The sequence below is a fragment of the Fusarium proliferatum genome, assembly GCF_900067095.1.
Source record: "Fusarium proliferatum ET1 genome assembly, contig: FPRO_scaffold003, whole genome shotgun sequence".
Taxonomy (NCBI): domain Eukaryota; kingdom Fungi; phylum Ascomycota; class Sordariomycetes; order Hypocreales; family Nectriaceae; genus Fusarium; species Fusarium proliferatum.
Window position 1 is genome coordinate 709,489 of NW_022194792.1, and position 25,528 is coordinate 735,016.

At 48.1% G+C, this 25,528-nt stretch overlaps 11 protein-coding genes and 1 non-coding gene across 12 annotated transcripts; 5 read left to right on the forward strand and 7 right to left on the reverse strand.

Annotated features, from left to right (window-relative positions):
- Nucleotides 1-491: 491 nt before the first annotated feature.
- FPRO_06931 (uncharacterized protein) lies at nt 492-1,859 on the forward strand (the record flags this gene model as incomplete). Its single annotated transcript, XM_031228101.1, has 3 exons — nt 492-905; nt 957-1,130; nt 1,185-1,859. 3 exons carry the CDS (start codon nt 492-494, stop codon nt 1,857-1,859), a joined length of 1,263 nt encoding a protein of 420 aa, XP_031078471.1.
- A 672-nt stretch (nt 1,860-2,531) lies between these two features.
- FPRO_06930 (uncharacterized protein) lies at nt 2,532-3,893 on the reverse strand (the record flags this gene model as incomplete). Its single annotated transcript, XM_031228102.1, has 2 exons — nt 2,532-3,540; nt 3,589-3,893. 2 exons carry the CDS (start codon nt 3,891-3,893, stop codon nt 2,532-2,534), a joined length of 1,314 nt encoding a protein of 437 aa, XP_031078472.1.
- A 618-nt stretch (nt 3,894-4,511) lies between these two features.
- FPRO_06929 (uncharacterized protein) lies at nt 4,512-9,204 on the reverse strand (the record flags this gene model as incomplete). The annotated part of the gene is made up of 3 exons (XM_031228103.1): nt 4,512-7,614; nt 7,672-8,804; nt 8,857-9,204. 3 exons carry the CDS (start codon nt 9,202-9,204, stop codon nt 4,512-4,514), a joined length of 4,584 nt encoding a protein of 1,527 aa, XP_031078473.1.
- Nucleotides 9,205-9,428: 224 nt separating this feature from the next.
- Nucleotides 9,429-10,229, reverse strand: FPRO_06928 (uncharacterized protein; the record flags this gene model as incomplete). The annotated part of the gene is made up of 2 exons (XM_031228104.1): nt 9,429-9,850; nt 9,899-10,229. 2 exons carry the CDS (start codon nt 10,227-10,229, stop codon nt 9,429-9,431), a joined length of 753 nt encoding a protein of 250 aa, XP_031078474.1.
- A 557-nt stretch (nt 10,230-10,786) lies between these two features.
- On the forward strand, nt 10,787-11,289 carry FPRO_06927 (Guanyl-specific ribonuclease F1; the record flags this gene model as incomplete). The annotated part of the gene is made up of 3 exons (XM_031228105.1): nt 10,787-10,801; nt 10,859-11,126; nt 11,177-11,289. 3 exons carry the CDS (start codon nt 10,787-10,789, stop codon nt 11,287-11,289), a joined length of 396 nt encoding a protein of 131 aa, XP_031078475.1.
- A 271-nt stretch (nt 11,290-11,560) lies between these two features.
- Nucleotides 11,561-12,479, reverse strand: FPRO_06926 (endo alpha-1,4 polygalactosaminidase precursor family protein; the record flags this gene model as incomplete). Its single annotated transcript, XM_031228107.1, has 2 exons — nt 11,561-11,932; nt 11,982-12,479. 2 exons carry the CDS (start codon nt 12,477-12,479, stop codon nt 11,561-11,563), a joined length of 870 nt encoding a protein of 289 aa, XP_031078476.1.
- Nucleotides 12,480-13,405: 926 nt separating this feature from the next.
- On the reverse strand, nt 13,406-15,455 carry FPRO_06925 (uncharacterized protein; the record flags this gene model as incomplete). Its single annotated transcript, XM_031228108.1, has 5 exons — nt 13,406-14,531; nt 14,585-14,626; nt 14,676-14,813; nt 14,865-14,969; nt 15,016-15,455. 5 exons carry the CDS (start codon nt 15,453-15,455, stop codon nt 13,406-13,408), a joined length of 1,851 nt encoding a protein of 616 aa, XP_031078477.1.
- A 953-nt stretch (nt 15,456-16,408) lies between these two features.
- On the forward strand, nt 16,409-17,131 carry FPRO_06924 (uncharacterized protein; the record flags this gene model as incomplete). Its single annotated transcript, XM_031228109.1, has 1 exon — nt 16,409-17,131. The coding sequence occupies one exon, from the start codon at nt 16,409-16,411 to the stop codon at nt 17,129-17,131; it is 723 nt and encodes a 240-aa protein (XP_031078478.1).
- A 385-nt stretch (nt 17,132-17,516) lies between these two features.
- Nucleotides 17,517-19,280, forward strand: FPRO_06923 (putative isoamyl alcohol oxidase; the record flags this gene model as incomplete). The annotated part of the gene is made up of 2 exons (XM_031228110.1): nt 17,517-17,761; nt 17,840-19,280. 2 exons carry the CDS (start codon nt 17,517-17,519, stop codon nt 19,278-19,280), a joined length of 1,686 nt encoding a protein of 561 aa, XP_031078479.1.
- A 271-nt stretch (nt 19,281-19,551) lies between these two features.
- On the reverse strand, nt 19,552-20,676 carry FPRO_06922 (uncharacterized protein; the record flags this gene model as incomplete). The annotated part of the gene is made up of 3 exons (XM_031228111.1): nt 19,552-19,855; nt 19,905-20,392; nt 20,446-20,676. 3 exons carry the CDS (start codon nt 20,674-20,676, stop codon nt 19,552-19,554), a joined length of 1,023 nt encoding a protein of 340 aa, XP_031078480.1.
- A 2,160-nt stretch (nt 20,677-22,836) lies between these two features.
- On the forward strand, nt 22,837-22,924 carry tRNA. Its single transcript is given in 2 exon segments — nt 22,837-22,873; nt 22,889-22,924. It is a non-coding gene; the product is annotated as a tRNA-Tyr (tRNA).
- Nucleotides 22,925-23,569: 645 nt separating this feature from the next.
- Nucleotides 23,570-25,388, reverse strand: FPRO_06921 (uncharacterized protein; the record flags this gene model as incomplete). Its single annotated transcript, XM_031228112.1, has 5 exons — nt 23,570-24,455; nt 24,502-24,642; nt 24,689-24,856; nt 24,904-24,958; nt 25,016-25,388. 5 exons carry the CDS (start codon nt 25,386-25,388, stop codon nt 23,570-23,572), a joined length of 1,623 nt encoding a protein of 540 aa, XP_031078481.1.
- Nucleotides 25,389-25,528: the final 140 nt, after the last annotated feature.

Consider the following 25,528-nt stretch of genomic DNA (forward strand, 5'->3'; position numbering starts at 1 on the left):
TACCAAATGCTCCGAATTCCAAGATTTCCTATTCTAGCGCCTCCAATGCCGAGGGACCCTCACGCTACTCAGACTCGTGATAGCCACCCCGCATCTCTAACCAGGAATTTGCGGGGTCGGGGATACCGGAGCCGAAGCGCACAGGGTCACATCGACGCTGGATGTCTATCATGCGGGGGAGACAAGCATCTGAATAGCGTCAAGATCGACAGCCTGTTTCCCTGGATTGGGGGAATATCTGTCTTCCCCAGCTTTTCGGTGGTTGGAACCCCTGTCGCTCATGCCATTAGTTCAGGAGGACATACGTCAGGTGTTGCTGCGCGTCTAATTCGAGATGAAAATTGCCAAGAAGCTCGGTCCGCTCCGGAACGTCGGTGTTTTTGAGTTTAACTTGGTGTCGTATTGGAAAAGTATAAGGTCTCGGAGATCCTCATGCAAGTTCATTCCTTCGAATCAGGATCAAATCCCCAGCCTCGTCGTCTTTCTCCACCATGAAGCTATTCGTTAGCCCTCTCCTGGCACTCAGCTGCCTCATTGGCAATGCTGTAGCAGCATGGCCTAATGGACCTTTCAAAACAGAGGGTCGTTGGATCGTCAACGCTAATGGTGACAAGATCAGCCTCGCTGGTGCCAACTGGCCCGGCCACGGTGAAGTCATGGTCCCTGAAGGTCTGCAGTACCAATCTATCAAGGGTGTTCTCTCCGATATTAAGAGCATTGGCATGAACGCTATTCGTCTCACCTTCGCCACAGAGCTTGTTGATCAGATCTATGCCAACAATGGTAAAGATGTTGATCTCAAGACAGCCTTTGAGGAAGGCCTTGGAAAGGAGAATGGTACCATTATTCTCCAGAAGGTGTTGAAGAACAACCCTTCTTTCACCGCTCAGACAACACGTCTTGAGGTAAGTTTAATTAACACTCTACGAATAGACGTAATACTTATTAGCTTTTAGGTCTACGACGCCATTGCTGCTGAGTGTCTCCGTCAACAGATCTACATTGACCTTGACAACCATATCTCCGAGGCTAAGTGGTGCTGCGGCGGTACAGATGGCAACACCTGGTGGGGAGATACCCAGTTCAATGTTGACAACTGGGTTCGAGGTGGAAAATACATGGCTGCTCACGTATGTTCCTTCGCTACTTCCTGTACCTGATATTCTAAGACTGACTATAAACAGAGCAAGAAGTGGCCTGCCAAGATCACACAGTCACTGCGCAACGAGCCCCGTGAGCCTACAAACAACAACGCTCTCCGTGACAAGTCATACAACTGGAGCGACCTCTACAAGTACATGCGCCAAGGTGCTGACGCAGTCCACGAGGCTGATCCAAATGCAATCATTGTCATTTCCGGCATGAACTATGACACCTATGTTACTCCTCTCTACTCCGGTGAGAAGCTCCAGCCAGGAGGTGAGGTCTTCAACCGAGATGACTTTGTCGGCTACGGCAAGGATAAACTCGTTCTTGAGATTCACAACTACGAGAACAGCGGAACCAGCTGCTCTTCTCTTCGCTACAACCTCTACAACAAGGGCTTCCAGGCTATGAACGAGAGCGATCCCAATGTCGCTGAGGTCTTTCCTGTCATGCTGACTGAGTTTGGCCAAGCTATGAATGGCGCTGACTACAATACTGCCAATACATATGTGAGCTGCTTGTCGCAGTATTTGCCTGAGGTCAAGGCTAGTTGGTTCATCTGGGTTATTGTTGGCCGGTATTATACTCGTCAGGGCATCCAGGAGTTTGATGATTCTTGGGGTTTGAAGAAGGCTGATTGGTCGGGCTGGAAGAACGATGACTACATTGCGAAGTATCTTAAGCCCCAGATCGCAGGCACGCTGAAGAAGTAGGAGAAGCTAGACTTTAATACAACAGAAACAAACAGGGTTTGACCCTAGCACACCACATGAAGTGATAGGACTTGAAGAGCGTAGAACCAAGGCATATCATAGTGTTATGTCCTTAGGCATCCCTGAAAAACGGTAAAAGAATCTCAAGAGACACATCTCTTAACAGCTTTGGGCTGGCAGGTCTCGATGAATTCCCTTGGTTTCAGTGCAGCAGAATATCACATATTCTTCTATCTTCAATGGAAAGACTACAGATTCCCGTTGCGGTCGGATTACTGTCCGTGCAATGGGTAATATCCTTGTCTCATCTATCCTAACTTCCCAAAGCATAGAGATACCCAGGTTGTGGACTTACGGTGTGTCTGTCATTAGTTGTGAAATATTGCACTCTTATGCTGCCAAGTACTTTGCCTCGCTAAGGAAGTGCCAATATGAGAAGACAACGGTAAAGTGTTAGAGTCCATCTTGCTCACGAGTTTCTTCAACCCACTTCCACAATCTACGATCAGCAAGAAATGTTGGATTGATTTCAGACATCAGCGTTAACTTAATCGCCACAGAAATGGAATCCGTGTTCACAGTTCTCTTGGGGGGGAAGCAAGCTCGCTCCCTTTCCTGTAGCTCTTCGGCCGAGAGATCATCCCCCTGAAGTTTAGCCAGAAGCCTCACGTTTTAATCCCGACCAGCGCGCTCCCAGAAGAGTCCCAAAATCCTCTCTTTTCCATGCGCAAAGGTGTCCTTGTTGTATATGAGTTCAAACAGCCTTTCGAAAAGCTGATAGTCATTTTTGGAAAGTAAGCGTGTTAGCCGAGTGAAATGCCACATTATCTCTGACCTCTTCCAGAGAACCGCATCAGGTAGTGATTGTGTCCTTTTGTTAGCTTCCTGGATGAAACCTGACCGGTAGGCAGTAGTAAGGTATGCTGATGGCGGGGCAGCTGAGCTACCGAGTGATGGAGCCGCGAGGATCTCAGATGCTGGGCCAGTTGACGCTGAACTCCAGTCGATGATAGACGTGATGTTGAAGTTTTCATCAACGTAGATATTACCAAGATGAAGATCTGGATGGGAGATCGTGAAGCTACTTGCTCTATCTGAAGTGAGGTCATTTATCATTTCAGATAGAAGCTGCCCTGCAATGCAATAAAAGAGGATATTTTTACTGTGCTCAATCTTTTGGCCAATTGCCACAAAGTCATTCCACCGCCTTGAAGCTTTCTGATAACTTGATAAGCTGTCGTAATCCACCATGTCAGGAACCGGCGCGAAAAAGACATGAGGCGTAAGCGAAAGCTCTTTAGCGTGGGAGGTGAATGCTGAGATGAGGGAAACAAGATAGTCGTGTTCATTGTTGAATGGACCGCGATCCAGCTCAAGTGAGTCTCTCTCTTGCCACGTAAGAGACGGCGAGAGACATTCACCAACAACATAGCTCGCATCTGCATCTCGGAATAAAGAACCAATCCTATCAAATCGGTGCGTGGAAAGTTCTGACATGAAGGCACCAAGTTGTCTCATTACTTTCCCTCGGCTCTCATCGGAGATGGGCATCGGCGGGCTACGATGCTGGAGCCCTGGGACTTGATACCGTGGCGGGCTCCAGGCATACGATCCTAGAGAACGGCCGAGGGCTTTGCTCTGGAGAATATATGGAATACCGATGTCATTGTCGCTGGATCCGCTAGAAAAGATTAATAACAAGACCATAAGGATAAGAAACACCGCTAACCTGTAGGAGAAAACCTGGGGAACCGGAACCGAGGTGTTTGCCTTGAGATACAGCAAGGTAGATGCTTCGCTGACGAGAATTTTTGAGGCGGTGTCATCGGAGTAGAAGCTATCAAAGTCACTCTTAGGAGAGCGGAAGACCCATTCAACCCCATCTTGGAAGCATAAAAAAATGACCCAGTTCAAGCTTCCGCATTTTGGCATCTGGGTTATGTCACAGGTGCATGGCTGGCCGCGACGCTGTTCCGCGAGGGAAAGGAGCGCTGGGAGGTTGAATTTGGCGAAATAATAGATCTTGTCACCCATGGCTTGAGACAGTCTTAATGATCCAATATCAAAGGAATGATTGACGAAGTAGGCAGCGAATGCACAGAGACAATGGAGTTGGGTGGCGCGTGGGCTAGAATCAGCCTAGGTTCCACTGCGGACGAAGGCTCGACTCAGGCCTCCAGGTGCAGCCTAACGGCCCCCTGCAGAAAGGAACCCCGACGCACAATCAAATGTCCCGTGTGTGGTAACGTAGGAAGAGCCAAGCGACTGGGCGCTTCGCTGAGCCTTGTGACTAGGCATGTCACCCAAAGAGGATGACGTGAATGTATAAACAACCTGAACTTAGCGAGGGATGGCATGATCCCTACCAAAGTTGCTGGGACTTGCTCACCTGAGACCAATCCTGATATGCTCGACTTAAAACAAGTATGATCGCCACTCAAGGCAGAGAAGTTCAATATCTCCGACTGCTACGAGTTCCCAAGGTCATCCAGGTCACTGCGAGTATGGGAGAGATATCAGATGACGGAACTTCATTCGTGGCTTATGCGGTCATAAAAGATGGGAATGGAAAGGAATATGCAAAGGCAAAGGCGCGTTGGGCAGTGTTCCCGTTGAAGGGGAAATTATGATCAAGAAACAGCAGGTACATAGTCACTCTAGCTCCGGTACTTTCGCCCTCGCAAAATCTAGTGACCGCTCCAGCATCTCTATGTCTCCATCAGAAGCGCCCACCGCTCGAAGTGATGTAAATGCTCTTGTGAACGATAAAGGCGCATTCTCGCCCATGGACCACATGAATACTGAGGTGTCCACTCTTCTAATCCAGGAACTGATTTGTAGTCTCCATTGACTATTCTGACTGATCAATCTTTTCAGAACCCTCGCACCCTCAGGACCCAGAAAGGCGGCTTCGAGGGCCTCGGGCATAAATCCATCACCGTGAAGAGCGGCCTCGGTGTCTTTGAGCATACTGTAGTGCCCGGGCACGATGTCCCTCATGCTATCCATCTCGATAAATATCTCTAGAGGAATAGTGGTATTTTTCAGCAGCCCTTTGTGGTACATGACAGCTAAGGTCCTGAGCCATTGAATTCGGAGGCTCATGTGGGCAATATCCGACGGGAAACCCTCTGGAAACCATAGGCGTTCATGAGGCTTTGTTGGAATGTGAACTGGAGGGAACTCATTGTCAAAGGTATCTAGTATTGAGAAAGGTGGTAGGTTCAAGAACAAAGAGAGGCTTTTTCGCAAGATATTTAAGGCCCAATGAACATTGTCGAATTGAATGTGTGCTAACAATCGACGTTGTTCAATTAGCTGTCGAACCTTGTCGGTATCCCAGAATGAATCTGGGAGTAACCAGGTACCTAATCCATCGCACCGATTCATACTATCCCATGTCGGACAATAATTGTCATAGTTTTTCATCATTGCGGAATTTTCGTCTGTATCCGACAGCGAAAAGCTGTCTGACGCCGATTGAAATCTTCTGTTCATTTCTCCAATAACCACGAAACTGCTCGGAATGGTGAGTCTCAAGCATATAGCCTGATCCTTCACCCGACCTTTTAAATCTATTTCGAATGGCGGTATGCCAGGACTCATCAAAGCGCTAAAGCGACTTCTTGGGTCATAGGAACGTGCGCCGCCGGGTGCATTGTCCAATCTGAATCGGGACCGGACATACTGGCTAAGGCGGTAGGATTCTTCAACATTGGTTTTTGTCCAAACTCCATTTTCGACAACAGGAGGCCCGAAGTAAAACTGCCACTGTGCCCAGTCAGATGTTTGAACGATAGGTAACTGGCATGGCTGTGATATATGCGTATATGCTTCATGTCCGGCCGCAGTTCCCGGAAGGAATGAATCGATGATCGAAGGCGAATCGCCAGTCATAACTGAGTGGAAATAAGGATGCGATTCACGAGGTCCTATTTTCCATATGAAATGCAATGCAAGTCCCCAGTATCGCAACTCAATCGCTCGATCCACGGTTTCAGTAGTTGCCTGTGCCCCAGACTTGACGAGTCTCCATATGAGTCTCACTCGGTCTGGAGATGGACTGTGCAGGGCCATATCAAGGCAGCTTCTTCCAGATAGAGTCTTCGCATTGGGATTAGCCAGGCAATGTAATAAAGCCTCAACCACTTCGTAGTCGCCCGACGCACAAGCCATGACCAATAGAATATCTGCTTTTGGGCCGGTTTTTCTGCTTTGCAAAGAAAAGAGTCCCCGAAGGATCCGAGATACTTCTTTAGGACTGACGTAAGTGCAAAATAGTTTGAGGCTTCCGTAAAGCTCGTGTTCGGTCAAAGCATCAAAGTCAATACCAACGCCAAACAAGTAATACACCATGCGAACTTTGAGTTCATCTGGAGAGTTGAGTCTCAACGCTTGAGACATGGCACGACCATTAATGAAGGAATCTTTGGCCAAGCCGAATCCTATCAGGAGGCGCAGCATATCAACGCTACCAGATGCTACTGCCCACTCTATGAGCTTCGTGTTGCTTCTAAAGTGCTGAGCATCTTCGACGGTGAAACGATCAAGGAGAAAGGCGAATGCTTCAGCATCAAATGAACGTATAGCCTCCCAAGCATAATCAACAAAGCAGGTGTCAAAGGCCGAAAGCTGGCTCAACAGCCGAGTTTTAATCCGGGATTTTATACCCAGACGAATGAATAGGAGACACAACCACTTAACTAGATGGTAGTCTAGCTGATTCAAAGTGTTGTTTTGCGAGAGCTGCATCAAAAGAACCCAGAGCTTCACAAAAGCTTGGAGCTTTCGTAACCCACGACCTTTAGTAAGATCGTATTTAAGCAGAAGTATATGACCATTGGACACTGCCCAAAGGGTGATTTGACTTGGAAGAATCGGAAGCAAATTCGGGTTCAAGGATACAGTCCTATGGAATACGATATGGTGGAATTTCCCTGCAGCTTCATGGTAATCGTCAAAATCAATACCAAACTCGGGATGATCTAGAAGATGATACCAATTTGGCAGCGAAGGAAGACTCTCCAATTGTGATGTATGCCTTATCCAGTAATCTTTGGCATATGGGAGCAAGAAGAATTGGTGCGTATTGTTAACTTGGTAACCTGTGCTGACTTGAGCAAGTGTAGGGCCAATATCTCGTTTGAGCTTGGACTTTAGCCGGAAGAACTTATTTGCAACACTCTGGCCGGCTTGATGATTGCTCAGAGTGCTCAAAGCAACCGTCTCGGGCATCTTGTTCGCACTGATCTTGGGAGCGACATTCCTGGACAACCTGGTGTCGAAGATATTATAGCTGAGATACGTGACTAATGTCTCAGCCATAAAGAGGTTCGCGGCCTTCTCGGTAAAGGTCCATTCTGCTGCATTTCTGGGCGAGTTGAGGCAGAAACTTCGAGCACTATGGTGGATGAATGTAACTGAATCATCTTCCTCGTCGACCATAACGAGACTGCCACAGAACTGTAAGGCAGCATGGATGCTGCTGATATGCTGCTGTGGGTTCCATGCGGTTTGTCCTACTTTGACGCTAACAGCTTCACGTAGCTGTTCCGTTGTCAATGGCTCTCTAGCGCCCACCAGTAATGTGAAGATTCTAATATGATGGCCCTTTGAGTCACCTGAGCTCGCTTTCAGTAGGTTCCGTTCGTATGTTTGCGTGAGATCCCGTGGAAGGTCTCGGATTGCTTCCCGGATCGCTGTATCCGATATTTCGGAGCATATGGAATCAAGTTGCAGAGAAACCCACAGGAACCTTTAGAAAGCACAGTAAGTTAGAAAAGAAAGCGATTCCAGCCTTATGAGTACTTACATTCCGCATGCCCCATCAATGAGCTCCTGCTTGATGTCTTGAACAAGCAGGGGGTCGAGGGTGACCAGTCGTTCATTTCGTACTCTGTTGTCTACTTCAGCGTGCACGAAGTCGGATATATCTTGATTCTCCTCTGGGATAGACTCCTGAAATTCGAAACATTGATCTTTCCATACTGAGCTTTCGGTAGGAGTCCTGACTGATATGCAGATCTTGTAGCCCTTGGACTTGATGGCAGATAGGCTGCGCAGGACAACCTGTTGCTCCTCCATGGAGCATTCATCGAGCCCGTCAATTACGACGGACACATGCCTATCATGTGATGGCATGGTTGCCAAAATTTTGACAATGTCGTCTAAGTCTAGTCGAGATACAGACTCCGAAAATATGTGCTCGAATTTGCTGTCGTAGACGAAAACTTCTAAAAGCTGCCGAACCAGAGACCCAAATATGGTTCTTGAGCTCAGAGAGTCGGGGACGTCATGGCGGGCAAAGAAGTATAGCGTAATGGAGTTTTGAAGAAGGTTTAGATCATCGACAATATTAGCAAGAAGAACAGATTTACCAGCACCTAGTTTACCACGGAAAAGAATTGAGTCACCCGCAGTCTGAGCATTTTTCCATTTCTGATATTGGGTGTATGAGGGCAGAATGCGAGTTGTTCCACGCTTGCGAGTCTGTTTCCACGTGGTTCGATAATCGTGCTGTGAGCAGGCATCGAGAAAACGAATGCTTTCGTTGATCTTTTGACGGTGTTGAAGATATTTGGAGCGACTCGACACTATTGAGCGGAATGTCGCATTCTCTTTAGCTTCTTCTTGGATGCCCTGACTCAGCAACAGATCAGCCTCTTCTTTGATAGAGGCGGACCATGTGTCAAGGTCTGCTTGGAAGCCTTTCATATCAGGATCTCTGATGGATGACGAAAGGCGACCGACGGCAGACTTTTGTGCCCACTGAATGGTCTGATGGCAGATCTTGGTGACAACGATAAAGTATTCGCAAAGATAGCGCTGTAAGTTCTTGGACTTTGGATAAATGGCAGCCATGGCTTGATATCGAGGTGCGTTCCGGCCAACGGCCATAAATAGGACAGAGAGCTTTTCCAAATGAGTCAGGTATCCTGTGATTACCTAAAAAGGTCATTAATAAGGATCAGATAGAAGTGCCACTGCTTTTTCTCACATAAACAGTCATTCTCGCCACAGACCAGACTCCGCATGCGATGAGGTTCTGGGATCCGCCGACCACGATATCTCCTAGGGCTGCAAACTGCTGAATAGCCTGGAGCATGTTGGTTAATCGCGGCCCAAAACATCGTATTCGACCATGCTTGCTCGTTGCTTTGAGGTCCATCTCTGCTGTGAGGCGCATAACGTCTGACATTGTTGGTGCCGTGCTTGTCGCGGCCGTTCGCGAGGCTCTGAAGGCGACCTTTTGTTCAGTTGTGAGCTCGGCTTCGAATTCAGATACCGCCTGGGCCAGACGAATATCTGCTTTCAGCCCAGAGGCCTCTCGTATGGCTAGAGCCATTTTCAATCGCTTATCAATTCAATGGTGAGTATGGTGAAATGAATGAGGGGTTTCGATGTGCGGCTGACATTGCCTGCAGGTTGAAACAGAATCAGGCTGCGGATATCATAACATGGCGTAGGTTTTCTCATTGGCTGATATCGACGAATCAAAACAAGGAAACAAATCTCAGCAAACGGTCAATCGTACATCGATGTATTGTTTTAATTAGAGGGCATCTTCACCTAAGCCTTTGTTACACCATTCAGCGCTTGAACCACCAAAGATTTGGTATCCTCCGGGACATCTGCTTCCTTCAAAGTCGACAACCGATCCAGCCAGACCTTCCATCTGTCATTATTGAAGCCCCTCCATCCGGCCTCGTCCTTAAACTCGGCCAGGCTAGCACCCGGTTTGGCGACTTTGCCGTCGAACTGCTTTCCATCCTTGCTCGCCTTAGCAAGAGCATCGGCGGCGTAGATGAACCAAACAGAAGAGGCCTTCAACAGCTTGGTCGACGTCTCCGAGATCTTATCAGCGGCAGGGTCCTCAAGCGCTTCGCGTAAGGTCCAAATGGCGAAGAGGCTAAGGTCATCGACCCCAGCAGCAGTTGCGCGCGCAAAGAAGCCGTTGATATTGACAAAGGCTTCATCAGACTTTCCGTGTGCTTATCAGAGTCAGCAAGTGTTCATGATTGTCGGAGAGCGGAGCTTACCGATGTCGAGCTGCTCGCGTGCCTTGCCCCCAAACATGGGTAGCTCATCCCAGCGCTTCTCCTCACCCCAAACGACAACCTTCTTGGCTGTCTCTGCAGATTGCGGAATGCTCTTTATCGCATGCAAGGTTTCCACTAGCTTCCCTTGCTTGTCATGGGGGGTCTGCTCGGCAGCGGAGAGCACCGAAGACCAAAGGCTGTCAAACTCCCCCTCAATCTTTGCAGTGTCTTCATTCTTCGTGATAGCCTCTAGACAAGGGCTCGCAAGTTTTTCAGCAGCTTGTTGAGCTGACACAGAACTGTCGCTCAGTAATTTTGTAAGGTCGGTCATTTTCCGTGCGGAGATGTATGAGAGAGATGAGAAACGAAGGAGAGAGAGCATGAAATGAATGCAGGATGAAGGGATTGCGACAAGAAGCGGAATTACAAGATAGACGATTGGCGCTAACACGGCGTATCACATCCGATTTCCGAGGATGAACTACAAAAGGGCTCCAATGATTGCGATAAGAGCAACACATGGGCGCTGGCTGAGACAATTATATGCCGATCGCGACCCGCTCTCGGTGCGGGATTTTGATGTGACTGGCCAGCTACATCTGCCCATCTACCGGACCTACATCCGAATTAAGCAGGTGGTGATACTATCTCGAAACTAAGTCAATCATGCGGCCAATCGGACTCATGCGTTCATCCACCTGCCTCTCTCTCTGAAGATCTACATGTTTTGGGACACCGAGGTTTCGATGGACTGATATGTTTGGTGTTCCGAGTATAGACAGGACATAGACATGATCAACTATAAAATCTGTGAGAGGGCTCTATCAATGATGTAACTATTCCTACACGCTCTCATCCATCGTTGGTTGTTGTATAATCATTGACAAGATGCTCTTCTTCAAGGTACACCATACCTCCAAATAGACGCCCAAGCAAGAACAATGCTGATTCATTTCTTAGTCTATCGCTTCTCTTGCTGCTCTTGTCAGCCTGGCTGTCGCCAGCCCCATTGAGAGCCGTCAGTCCGCCACTACTTGTGGTAGCACAAACTACTCCGCCTCCCAAGTCCGCGCTGCTGCCAACGCTGCTTGCCAGTACTACCAGAACGACGACACTGCTGGCAGCTCTACCTACCCTCACACTTACAACAACTACGAGGGCTTTGACTTTCCTGTCGACGGTCCCTACCAAGAGTTCCCCATCAAGAGTGGTGGCGTTTACACGGGTGGTGAGTTCAGAAGCAGCGACAACTCAAGATCATTTCTGACGTGTTTCCAGGCTCTCCCGGTGCTGACCGTGTTGTCATCAACACCAACTGCGAGTATGCTGGTGCCATTACTCACACTGGTGCTTCCGGCAACAACTTTGTTGGATGCAGTGGTACCAACTAAGCTGCCATGCCATTCAATGCTGGCTTCTGAGCCATATGTTATGCGTATATAGTTATCATCTGTCTTGACGACATTAAAATACATACTATGACTTCCTCTGCGTCCTGCCATCAATATTTGGGCCTGCTATTTTGTGTCTACATGTCACCGAAAGCTGTTCAAAGGTCTTCATTCGGAAAGACCTTTCATACTTCATAAGAGAGTAGTTGGACTCGGAGCAAGAGAGAACGTAAAAGCAAATATCTGATAGTGCTGAGTACTCCTATAGTCCTTAGCAATACAAGACCCATTTATCCAGATTCATCTTTTTGATAACCTTACTGAAATCATCGGATCCTTCCGCCGCACCACTAGTAGAACAAATCTTCTTCTTGTCCTTAGCCTTCACATTTGGTGCACCCTTGGGGTACTCAATGTTAAAGACTGGCTTTCCGGCGTCGATGTAGGGCTGATACAGGTCGCACTCCGAATATTGGATGCAAGATTCGTTGATACAGAAGGCAACATATGGAAGAACCTCTTCTGCGACGTCTCCACCGTTCTTCATACCCATGACCATGTTGTACTTGGCTGCTTCTGCGGAGAGGAACTTGACATATGAGATGGTGTCTTCCTCAGTGAGGCCGAGACCGTTGTCGTTTTGCTACATTGGTGATTAGTGGACTTCTTTAATCGTTGCGTCGGTAACTTACGTATCCATCCATGTTATCAGGATCGATAGCATCACATCCCTTCTCAGCCGCCAGCTTGATTCGCTGCGCCATGATAGCTCTCACAGCAACACTGCTAATATTTACCCATCTCTCATCGGGCCAACCATCCATGACCTTACCGAGGTCTTTCTTTGGAAAGCTGTCTTTGTCTTTCCGCCAGTTCTCCCAGGAACCAGCACTGAAATAGCAGATGACTTTTTTGCCGCCTTTCTGCATAGCGGTTATCGTGCTCTTGGAGTTTTCGAAGAGATCCATATCCCAGATAGGCACATCTGGTGTCATAGAGCTAACACCTGCTTTGGGGACTTTGATGACCTCGGAGAGGATGATCTGCCATGGTGTGCCGACTTCTGGCTGCCATAGCTCTTTACGCTTGGGGGTTGTGAAACCACGAGGGGTAAAGGCTTTGGCTTGTGATAGCTCGGAGAGAGAGGCTGCGACGAGTGCCGCGAATTGGAAGAAAGAAGTCAGTTTCATTTCTTATCTTGCCGAGGGTATGCAGTGGTGATGGTAAGGTGAAGAGATACTATACTTTAGTCAATTCTCAGTTCATCTTCCAAGTTTATGTATGATCTAGGTTGCGCTTCCAGGGCGAATTTATGTACAATCAGACTTGCCACTCATAGCACTATTACAAAATTTGTTCCGTTACGTTACTCAAATGTGTTCCAGCCCATTCCAGCATAGAGGAACGGACTAGACTGGGCCGATTAGATACTCGAGATCCAGTTTTGGCTGTCTTCGATTAGTCTAGGAACTAGCAATCCCGCTAACGTCACTGATGTCAGTGATGGCCCTTTTCTCATATTTTACAAAGATAGCGGTGCAACATATAGAGAGATCTGTAAGCTAATATAGAGACAATTCCATGTTTAATTTTATCTTATTTTATGATACTTTCCTTTCATTTTACTGGTCATTTATGTCACTTTTTGAAACAATACGTAGTACATTGCACAGTCATATCGGGACGGGTCATGAGGCATGAGGAATGTGTCAAGCCGAGATCCAATCCCAATGCGGCCAAAAATTCCAGGCGTCATTCTCCAAGTGGTTTTGGGCTGCAACGATGCCTTCGGACATTTTAGTATGGTCGAATTTTGGAATACGGCTGTTAAAGGCCGAGACAGATCGGATCCAGCTAGAACTCAACCGCCATAAGATATCACTAGCCATTACGGATGGCGAATACTTGGACAGAAGCGATTTCAGATGAACACGATAATTCAGATTTTATTGCTTCCGTCTTAAGTAAACCCAGATGTATAAGGAAATCTCAAGTTTGATGCAACTAACATGCTTGAGGTTCTCCCCCTTCGTTGTGTTCCGTCTGAGCGCACGTAGCCAATTAAAAACGATCGCGTCACATCACGAAGCTTCTATAGAGCCAGGCCGCAACAGTCTTAGAAGTGCTTCTTTCGAGTCCTCTTAGCCGCCTGCTGGCTCAACTCAACCGTCCATCTCATCAACTTTCCATCATACTCAGCAGTATGCTCACCCTTTCCGCGTCCAAACCACGCCTTCTTCAAAGCATCAGCTCTATCGTTATCCTCAAGATGGATTAACCATCTCAGCATGGTAAGGTATCCGCTATCCAAGGATCCAGAGATCCATGCGTGATGAGGGCTAAGAGCCTCGCCGCAGATAGCGAACTTTCCATCGCAGAGGAGCTGCTGAAACTCAGGGTAGATATAACTGAATTGACCAGGGCCGAAAAGGGCGAAAGCGCCGCCGGTGTAGGGATCGTGAGACCAAGCGAAAGCATGGTGCTCAAGATACTCGTTCCTCAAAAAGTCAACCGTAATTTTGGGATCCGTACTCCCTCCCCAAAGCTTGACGAGATCTTGGAAGCACTGAGTAACAACAGCATCATCGATATGCGGCTTCTGCTTTGTGTAATCAGGAATCAGAGAGCCCATTCGCGTAGCATCTTGAGCCCAGGTATAAGACGTCATGAGCACAGCAGATGTATCATCACCATCGTCCCAAGATGGGTAGACGATGTTGCTGCTTGGCAGATCAGAGCCCGATACACCGCCGAAAGTGCTGCCGTTCGTTGAAGCTTTGTACATATTCTTCCACCAGCGGCTCTTGAACTTGACTGCGACCTTGCAGGATCGATCGTAGCTGAGAGCTCGGATACCGGTGAGAATGTTTCTCTGGGTCTGGGGTAGCCCAAAACCGGGGACGAGGCCCGAGATGTCCATGCGCTGGAGAGGACCCATGGCGGTGGTGTTGAAGACCATGTCGTATGCCTCAGTCTTGTTGCCCTCAGCTCCATTGATAGTCACTTCGATCTTATTTTCCTGATGGTTCTCTGACATAGCTACGACAGGTGTGTTCTTCGTGACCTTCAGAGAGACAGGGTTGTGAGGAGCCCACTTAGGATCTTCGATACATTGGTTCATCTTTTCGGTGACGATTGTCATGCCGCCCTCAAGACGCCACCAAGGCTTACCAGCCGTGGCCTGGAAATCGCTGAAGTCGCATAGAGATTCAACGAATGACTGCTCGAATAGACCAGTAGAGCTTCATGGTGTTAGTATTAGATGGTGTCACTAGATCACAGGTGGTTGACTTACGTAGAAGCAGACTCGGCTTCTTCAGTCTGGTCATAGGTCCATCTTGGAGGGGAGGTTAGCAGATGTGAAAGACGTTCAGCACGGTACTTACTTCGGGTCGGTGAACATAAGCCAGCCTCTGGTTGAATGGTTGTCCTTGCCAGTTTTGACCCATTCCTCAAACTTCTCGTCCCAGTTTGACCCAAGACCCTTTATAATCTCATTCATTCGCTCATCGTATGGCTTGCCGCTATTAAAAGTCAGTATTCTTCACCTTAGAATAAAAGGGAGGTCTTCTTACTCGGGCGATTCGGTGTTAGAGTACCAGTGCATCTGAGGCTCGCAACCAGCATCAAGAACATACTTCGTTTTCGGAAGCTTCAGCTCCTCGATCAGGGTAAGTGTTCTATGATAATTTAGTACACTGGTCAGGTAAAGACTGGCGAACTAACGATTGCATGGCATCAATCTCGGGGATGCGCATAGCGCCAATGTCGTAGTAGTTATGAGGAGATGCATTTTCCTTGTCAAAGTTATACGTATACACGCGGCCACCGATCCTGTCTGAAGCTTCATAGATATCCACATTGGATATCTTGAGATACTTGAGCATCATAGCAAGGTACAAGCCTGTGGCGCCCGCACCAACGATGGCAACACGACCCTTGTACTCGGAGAGATGCTCCAGGGGATCTTCATGTCCGTGATATGGTGCATGGCCGATTGCGGGAAGGGGTTCATTTCGACTGACACCATCGTTCAGTTCGAATCGTAGGCTACGGAGATGCTTATCAAGAAGATGCTTAGCGTAAGCAACCCGCAGACCACTTGGAACCTGCAATGAAGGGTCCTGAGGCGGCATCGCCGGGAGATGCTCTGCACGTTTAGCCATTTTCGCCAAGTTAAAAATAGAATATGCAGTGTTTCTCTGAACAAAAAGGTAGGAACTGAACTTCGAAAGCTGTCGAAATCCAAAGACAAAGAGCCAGTGCCCTTGATTGAGCAAGCCATCTTTTTTATACCCATTGTCGGTCAACAGAACCCCCGCTCTCGACACAGTATCATATGCAGTCTTACAAAAGTGAACATATCACATTCCTGCCATTGGTTTCCCCTCACTTCGGCGCAGCAATATTGAGAATTGGGCATATTGTGGCGAGCTGAACCATCGCGGTTTGGCTGGGGAAACGGCTCAGCGTGCCACTAGATGCATGAGCTAGTCGGCCCGCCCGGCAACCCGCAACTAAGTAGCCACCATACCGCTTTTTGCCGTGTCACGGGCAGATCTCCCTTGCATTCGGTGTGCCCATGTACCGCAGATGCTGAGGATCAATCGTGTGCAGGCCAGCGCTTCACTAGGAAGCCGTCTGGCAGGAAGATCTCGAGATTGTAAGGTTTGCCCAGAAAGAGAAGCAATTGCTGTTGCCTTTTGGTCGGCTGAGAAGAAAAGCTGCCTGTCAAAACTCAGAACAGAACACGAGGGCACTAGTACGTGGCAGGCAGTAAGCAGCTGAAACCTCATTTTAGACCGCGATGAACGAGCGAGTTGGTCTGATCAAACCAGTAGTGGCTATTGAACAACAAGCTTTCTCGCAATGCTTGCTATTCTAAGACTGTTTAACCCGGCAGTTACATGTTTGGATTTGAAAGATAAAGCGAAAAGTCGTATTCTATTTAGTGACTTGAAGTTACTGTCATCGCCTTCATTTCTGATGACGTCCTGATCCAGAAATCGACATTTGATTGGGCTGTTCAGACCCCGCATTCGTGCAACTTTGTCAATCAAGGACAAGCTGTGCCTCTCACTCACTCAACACCATCTCGCATCTCACATCACCCACCAAAATGCCATCCAATCACCTCTTCCAATATTCGGTTGTCTCAGCCCTCATGGATGGGGTCGCCGAGACAGGAGTCACCCTTTCGGAACTCGTCACACATGGCGATCATGGCCTTGGCACCTTTCGACACATGGTTGGCGAAATGATCATTCTTGATGGGATTATTTATGATATGAAGCCTGATGGCTCTGTGAATGCTCTTGACAAAGATGCGTGCGCTGAACGGACGGCACCTTTTGCGATGATCACGGATTTTAAACCGAGCATTACTGCTTCGAAACCATTACCGAGCAAGGATTCCTTCACGGAGACTCTGTCTCAGCTTCTTCCTGCGACGAACAATCACTATCTGGTCTACAGAATTGAGGGTACATTCAAATCAGTCACTGTACGGACTGTCGGAGGACAGCAATCACCAGGCGAAAGTCTTGCCGAGCTTGGAAAGCGACAGGCTTCGCATAGGTTCCACGACATCAAGGGTACGATCATTGGGTTCAGATCGCCTGCTTTCATGCAGGGCATCAGCGTCGCAGGCGATCATTTACACTTCTTGGCGGCGACCAGAGACTCTGGTGGTCATGTGCTAGCATTGGAAGGTGATGGTGATTTGGAGGTCAGCGCAGCTCGGATTGCATCAGTCAATCTGCAATTGCCAACAGATGATGATGCTTACAATCAAGCCAAGTTGGTCCGAGATGATGAAGGAATAGCTGCGGTTGAGGGCTAAGTCTCGAAGATGCTTCACTCGCCGACGTGACTTGAAATACGTTGCCCCTGCTGTAGATTTTGGAAAGTCGAAGAAGCTCTATGCTTGCTCCTCCATTCTAAATTTACTGATATCATAGATACTATAGTCTCATATTATACACAGCTGTCGATCTTTCCCCTCTCTACACGATAAAGTTGTTAAGGTCTTCATGCAAAGTCATCCTTGTCCAGTAACACCAACATTATTCTCCACCTCAACATGCTTGGCTGACAGGGGCAGTAGGAGAAGCGAAAGCACATTTGCGGGGAAGAGTGAAAATCTGAGTAAGACGGCTACTTCATGCATCCTTACCGCCCAATGTGTCAATGAGAGATTTTTATCCCAGCGGTTATCTCTGGCAACAATGCGCGGCCTTGCCCTTTCGTCTCTGCTGTTCTGGATAGCTGGCTGTAAAGCCACAGCACCAGACTGCAAATGCTTCCCCGGTGACTCTTGTTGGCCTTCTGATGACGAATGGGATCACCTTAACAGTACAGTCGGTGGCCGGTTGGTAGCTACCGTTCCGCTGGGAAGTCCATGTCATGATCCGAATTATGATGCTGAGGAGTGCCAACGCCTTCAGAGCGAATGGCTGTATTCGTCAGTTCAGTGAGTCCGGCTCCAGTCATTCCATTCAGTGCCACGATCTGCTTCAATGCAACAATATCGGCTGCTAACATATGAAAGTTCAGAATCCTCCTCGTCCATGATGGCTCCTCTGTTCGCCAACCAGTCTTGTGACCCATTCCAGCCCAGGGACAAGCCATGTACGCTCGGCAACTACGTCAGATATGCCGTCAATGCCACCTCTGCAGAAGATGTCGCAGCGACTTTAAACTTCGCCAAGGAGAAGAACATACGCTTTGTAATCCGTAACACAGGTCATGACTACCTCGGCCGTTCAACCGGCGCAGGATCCCTTGCTGTTTGGACTCACTACCTAAAGGGCACCAAAGTCATCGATTGGAAGGGCAATCACTATCAAGGAAAAGCTCTCAAAGTCGGCGCCGGCGTTCAAGGTTTTGAAGCACTTGCAGCTGCCCATGCCGAGAATCTAGTCGTCGTTACTGGAGAATGTCCTTCGGTTGGCCTGGCAGGAGGTTATACCCAAGGAGGCGGTCATTCAGCCCTAAGCACCAGTTTCGGCCTAGCCGCAGATAACACGCTCGAATTCGATGTCGTTACTGCCGATGGAGAGCTTGTCAAAGCGAGCAGGAGTAAAAACAGCGACTTGTACTGGGCTCTGAGTGGAGGTGGCACGGGCAACTATGGCGTCGTTATCTCAGCTACTGTACGGGCTCATCCAGAAGCTCAAGTCAGTGGAGCTAAGTTTCTTGTCACTGCACCTGAAGGAAGGCCAGAGCTCATATACAAGGCAATCGACGCTTTTCATGATGCTCTCCCCAAGATCGTTGACTCCGGGGTTATGATCATCTACTTCTTCTCAGACTCATTCCTCCAGGTTCCCGCTCTGACGGCGTACGACAAGGCCGAGGCCGAGGTCAAACAGATCCTGCAGCCACTCGCTGATTCTTTGTCCGATCTTGGTATCAAATTCGAACCGAACTTTACGCATTTCTCAACTTACTACGAGCATTACGATCACTATTGGGGTCCTCTCCCAGCGGGTAACATCCAAGTAGGAACACAGCTCTTCGGAGGTCGCTTACTGCCTCGCAACAAGCTGAAGGACTTCTCTCCAACAGCACAGAAGCTCGCTGAGATGGGAGTTATTTATATTGGCGTCGGTCTCAACGTGTCCAAATTCGGGGGCAGCAACACCAACTCAGTACTGCCGCAATGGCGAGATTCCATCGTGCAGGTTTCTCTAACTCTTCCCTGGGATAATGAAGCTCCATGGGAGGAGATGTTGGCTACTCAGAGGAGGATGACTAGGGAGATTCAACCTGTTATTGAGGAGGCGACTCCTGGTGCCGGTGCGTATATCAACGAAGCAGACTTTCAACAGAAGGATTGGCAAGAGACCTTCTATGGAGTCAATTATGATAAGCTTCTGAGGATAAAGAATAATTACGATCCTGGGCATCTCTTCTATTCCACGGTTGCTGTCGGTAGTGAGGCTTGGTCGATTGCAAAGGATGGGCGTATGTGTCGGTCGCAAAGTTGATGAAGGACATTGAAGTTAGTCTACTTAACTTAAGCCTGTTACAGATAGTTTAGAGTCTTTCTACGAACTCTCTTAGTTACTCAAATATACACCAAGTCACATTAAACTTACCTAGATCAATCCATCGCATAAAGCATACGTCCTCGCTTTGTTGCCTCCTGTAAGATATCCATCGCCGTCACTTCTAAAAGGCCACGAAGTAGCATTATTTGCACAATTATGTATTAAGAAATCTATGGTATTGTCCGGCGTTGCATAGGCCTTGAAATAACTATGTGACTGTAACCTCAGTCGTCTTTCTGATAACGAATCCCTCAACATCCATGTCTTCCATCTCAACTTCCGACACCCCGGAGCGTGTGGATCCATTGGCTGGGACAATCTGCTCTTGGGAAGCATTTCTATCTCCCGGGGTATCGGCCCCATACATCTTCGAGGCGTAATTAGACTTTGTTGTCGTGTAGCATCTTGTCTGAGTGCTCAAGCCGTAGCGGTTGCCAGCAGCAGCTTGGTCACTATGGGTATATATCGATCGATCCTCATTGAAGCGGAGCTTGGACGCAAGGGTATCGAAGCTGTACTAGGTTAGATCTGGAGCAAGGGAGGACTTTGCGGGAGACTTACTATAGAACAATTGGGTACAAACAGAACAGAGCGTAGAGGAAGCGATCCAATTGACTGGCGATGTTGACAGCCTTCTGACCCGGAGTTTGGAAAGGATGAATGATAGTTCGTACAACTCCCAGAACGGCCAAGAAAGCGACACGCATTTCGGTACTGCGTGTCAAATATCGCAGAAGGCCAACTTTGAGAGCAGCGCTCATACTGGCTGTCTTGGCTGAGGCGAAAATGACGACAAGGAAATAGGCGCTGAGACATTCGGAGATGGCCATGAAGGTGAAGTAGCCAATGTGAAGATAGTTGATGATGACTTCGAACTTGGCGACACCCTCAATCAAGAACTTGGCACGATAGATCGCAATGAAGACTCGAGTGATCGCCGTCAAGACCATGAGAGTCCAGAACAGAATGGAAAAGACGCGCCATTGCTTCGGTCGGAGAACTCGCTGGAGGATGATATAACTGTACAGCAGCAGACTGGCTTCTTGCAACTATTCACATCATCAGTAACATTCACTTTCAATTGACAGAAAAGGTATCATACCAGCCAGAAGAAGTCTGAGAACACAGCCGCTACAACTTCGTTGATGACAGGATTCTTCAGGTAGTAAACATAATAGCAGAGCCCATTGGCAATAGCCCCCGCCGCAGACGAAAAGATCGGCACAGCAGCTAAAACAGTAAACGTGGTAATCTCACAGACCAAAATACCAAAAACAACATTGACGAGACAGATGGTGCTGAAGATAGACCAGCATACCTCGAAGTAATCCATGGTCGTTCGAGTCAGCCTGTCTGCCAAGAAAAAAGGCTTTGCAAGACAAACTGCGACAGCACGAGGAGGGGAGACAGCTGCGCTGATCTTATGTGCGTGCGCAGAGCGTGGCAGAGTCTAAAGGGGACTGGAGGCAGGGGACCATGGAGATGGCGTTTCCTGCTAAACCGCGTGTGTTCCTTGCCCAGTCTGCATGTGGTTCGGCTTGGCTGGGGCGGGCTGAGGTTTGGTTTGACTTGACACGCGCGAAGGATGTTCCACTACCGTCACTGGGGAAGGAGACTATTGCCGGGGAAGAGGGCTAGAGGCTTCGATGTTCGATTCATGATCAGCTGGTATGTATCTCCGTCTGGAACATTGTGGCTGAGACTCATCAACCCTCCCCAAATCGATGATCTCTCCCCATTGTGTCATCCATCGGCAACCAAGAACAATACAAAAGATCCATGACTATCCTCCCTTCATCTCCCATCAAGTCTCCTCCTTCCATAAAGACAATCACGCGTTTTGGCTTCGTTAATAAAGTTTGGCTAAAGTTTTGAGTCTGGGGCCTGGCATGAAATTCGTTCTAGACTAAGTCTCAATGGGGAACTAGGCCAAGACAGGGATGAGCTCGATCTACCAACGAGATCTCAGTAATGTCGTCGCTTGTGCCTCGACTGACTCGCTCCATCGCCTGGGAACGGGCGTAGACGGTTGCGGAAGAGGGAAACGGTTGGCGGATTATCCTAGGCCCCCTTGGACATTCAGCTCCGGATCCATTTTATGGAGTCTCTCGGGGACGACGATGATTTATTATGGTTCTTATATGTCACCAGTTGCTTCATTTTCGTGTCTAATACATAATAGATTGGTATTTCTTGTTTATTGACTCCATTTTCAATTTCTCAAATTTTGCGTCACCTTTTCCGAGACAAATAATTGACGTTTCCATCTACTCACTCCTATGGCCTCTAGTCTTGATGTTCTTGGCCTGACTCAAAATCGATGATGCTGCCAAAGTGTCAGACAAACTATTTGAGCTAAAAAGCCTCCGAGTCAGCGCTCTAATCTGCACAAAAGTCCGCCAAAGGCACTATTGAGTCCTTTTCTCCGGTCAACAGCATCGGAATTTCCCGATCGCTAAACCCGCAATCATAAGACTTCAGGTCGTCTTGACTCACGCTCAAACGGTAATAATCGGGTAACTCGTATCCAGCCCAGCTGTGCACCGTTGGACAAAGAAAATCCACGTGCTCCCGAAAAAGGGGTCCCGTCTCCTCCGCAAATAGTCTTCCGAGCTCGCATTGACTCCTATCCACATGTTGGAGAACTCGTCTAATTAAGGAGAAAGGCTAATCAGAGTCTTCGGGTGCATCTTTCCCGGCTGGTGGCATCGCTCACGAGAATCGGCCGAAAGATATTGACAGGCAGATGATCCCTGTTCGGAAAGCTGCCCGATCATATGACATCGTTACATCGTTTCGTCTCAAGAAGCTGTCACGATGGTCAGTGCTAAGCGAGCTGAAAATACCCTTGAAGACATCGTCACGCGTCATGCATGGATGCCACTGAAGGTTTTGCAGACATCGGCTCTTTGCCCGAGTTGAATGCATGTGTTTAACAAACAAACTGTTAAATCCAAGCGAGCCCCGCAGTCAACAAGACAGTAAAGCCGATTGTTAGATCTAAAGTGGTGCGCGGAACGAGACCCTTGATAGAGCGCAAAAACAACTCGGCAAAACAGCGCAACAAAGCAGCTTGGCGCAGTGGAAGCGCGGTATGTGATTTCGCATCCTCTCATCTCGAACATGCACTAACAATTCCCGTAGCCGGGCTCATAACCCGGAGGTCATCAGATCGAAACTGATAGCTGCTAGCTATATCTTTTTTGGCTTTTTCTATTTGCCATGCCGTGATTTTTGCCTTTCAGATTTAGTGCTTCTTTCCGCGTTCAATCCTGTCTATGTGCCATAAATTGCATCGTGACACTGGCGAGACCGATGTCTTACTGTTTGGCATTGAACCCATTCACAACCAGCGTGGATTTCTGGCGCTCTCATGTCGCACTCGAATTGAAATCGCTATCGAAAGTAGAGAGCATCAACGATCTGACATACCGCGACCGTGAGTGTCGGCTGTCGACATCTCGCCAATTTGCGGCGCCTCTTCACCAACAAGCCCCGAATAGCTCAGCTGGAAGAGCGTTCGGCTGTAATTGATAACACATCTCACCGAAAGGTCACTTGTTCGATCCAGGTTTCGGGGATTTCTTTTTGCATTTTTGACGATCTGTGTCTTGGTGTTTTGTTCTGTCTCGCTTAACAATTAAGGGTCATTCTGGCGGGGTGGGTGCCAATTATAAATTACCCGAGACTTAGCCCTATCTGACCTGGTAAACCGTAAAGGCAAGAACTCTTATTTTAATACATAGTTGATATTCCTAGTAGTAGTTTCTATTAGCTTGATATGCTAGAGACAATACATTATCTCATCCTCGCGGCATTTAATTCGTGGTGTGGTTTTTGCGCCTGAGCTTTCGTGAGCCAGAGCTCACACAGCACCAGTCCATGACAAGATTTCTGTATAATAAGACCTAATTAGGGCGAGTCGAAGCTAGTTGAACACGTAAAAAGGGACTGAAGATCACTTGTTCGCTTTATTTAGTGTCTTGTTACAATCTGAAGCCTTTTTCTATTGTTCAATTCGATTTCTTTATTTCATTGCTCAACTGTAGGGTATTCCACGGAAAACGATGTCACACCTAACGGGGATCATTGGACCGGAAGAATGTGACATATAGTTGTAAGACATAAAGTTATGCAACATCACTAGAAACGGGGTTTAAGCATCCATGGGCCTTAATCTTTCCTACATTTCAAAACATATGGATGCTCTGATGAGGTCTTTTCGACTACTCCAGAACCTCGAATCCAACCAAATCAGGCGCCCAACCGCCCGAAGCAGACGCAGTGAAAGCCACTGTGTTGTTATCTCCCTTCTTGAATCCATCAACAAGGATTCTGAGCCGGTCGCTCTCAAACCAATCACCTCCAGCATTCGGAAACGCCCATCGCTTTGCATCTTGTCCGTTGACAGAGATTGACATGTTCCGGGAGTTTGTCTCCCAATCGCCGATCGTGTGATGGTACTCATGATTGATGTAATCGATGCCAAGATAGGCTGGACCATCCTTGGCTGCACTGACTGACTCAAAGGTCACTTTAGCATCGCTACCGATGGATCCAACCTTTTTGTGAGTTGGGAGACATTCTGTGTCTTTGCAGTTGACGAGAGAAGCTGAACCTGAGAGAGTTGCGTCTTGAGCTGAATAGTAACCTGCGGCTTTAGGGAGTGAAGCCGGACTGATGTCGGACAAGACAAGCTGTCGTAACTCATGAGGCGCAAGTTTGAATTCCTGGATGCCCGAGATGCTGAGATCTTCATGAGCCCATACGTCTCGCGCTGCCGCCTTGTCAACACCAATCAGCGACAGATCGACCTTCACTGTCTGGGTCTCGTTCTTCCAGTTCAAAACGCCGAGGACCTGACGGTTGGAAGAGAGGTTTCCGGCCCAGACATCCCACTCTTCTTCTGTATAGCGAATAACAAGCTTCGTTGCTTCTGCCAAAGGATCTTGATTGATAGCGATGACTTCTTTGTTGGACATGATCTCGAGAGATTCGGCAGGGATCTGCTTGGCGTCCATCACACCGCCGATGATGAGAGGTGATTTCATCATGGACCAGAAGCCGAAGTGGAAGCGTTCTTCATCGTGCGAAAGTGCGCCAAGACCGATACTATAATGGTTAGCATATGCCACGAAGGGTCAGCAACGTAGCTCACATCAGCATGTCCATATCAGCAAAAGCGCCTGGTCCATTGTATTTGGCGTGAGCGACAACCTGGTTAGTAATGCGCCAAATTGCTCTCCAGGCATTAAAGATATCGTTACTCATTCGCCATGCGTTTCCTAGAGGAGCAGCCCTGATTACTATTAGAAGAGGAACTTCGATTTGCCCTGACAACTTACCATTGGGGAACATCTTCGCCAATACCCCATTGGCAGAGGAAGTACTTGATGTCGCGGTCAGTCTCATTAATGGCTGCGGCCATCTTAATGAAACGATTGGGGCTCTTTGCTTCAGCTGAGGTGGCGTCGACCATGTTGGTCTTGGATGTCGCATAACAGTTGTCGTATCTGGAGATTGTCAGTGGACGTAGATTGGAAAGGGTAGACTGTCTTACTTCAGGGTGTCGCCACCCCATTCGGCAAATGATTTTGCATCAATCTCCTCGTAGTCTATTGAAGCCAGTTAGTGCACTGGCCAGTTTATCATGAGCTGTACGATGCACGTACCAAGAGAAGCAGGGATGTCAGTTGAACCGCATTGTAAATATCCAGCTCCCGAATAAAGACCAAATTCTAGACCCAGATCATGGATATACTCTCCAAGAGCTTTGGGACCCGACGGGAACAGAGTCTCATTCCATTGAAGCCTTCCTTCGCTATCTCGGTCTCTCGAAGGCCATCCGCAGTCTACCGTGACGATACTATAGCCAAGATCCTTGAAACCAAGATCAACCAGCCCTTTGGCATTTATCTTGATGATTTCCTCGGATGGCCGACAGTTGTAGTGATTGTAGCTATTCCATCCCATTGGTGGAGTGGGAGATTTGACAGTCTTGCCATATGCGCTGGCAAGAAGCGAGGCAAATACAAGAGAAGCCATATTGATGACGATGAGAGAGCTATCAATGCACGCTGGAAAACACCCGTAGATGCAGAGTAATCCAGTACTCTTATACTCGCGTTATCCGTCGAAGCGCGTATTCAATCCGGATGCTAAGCATTTAACCATAAAACCTTCGG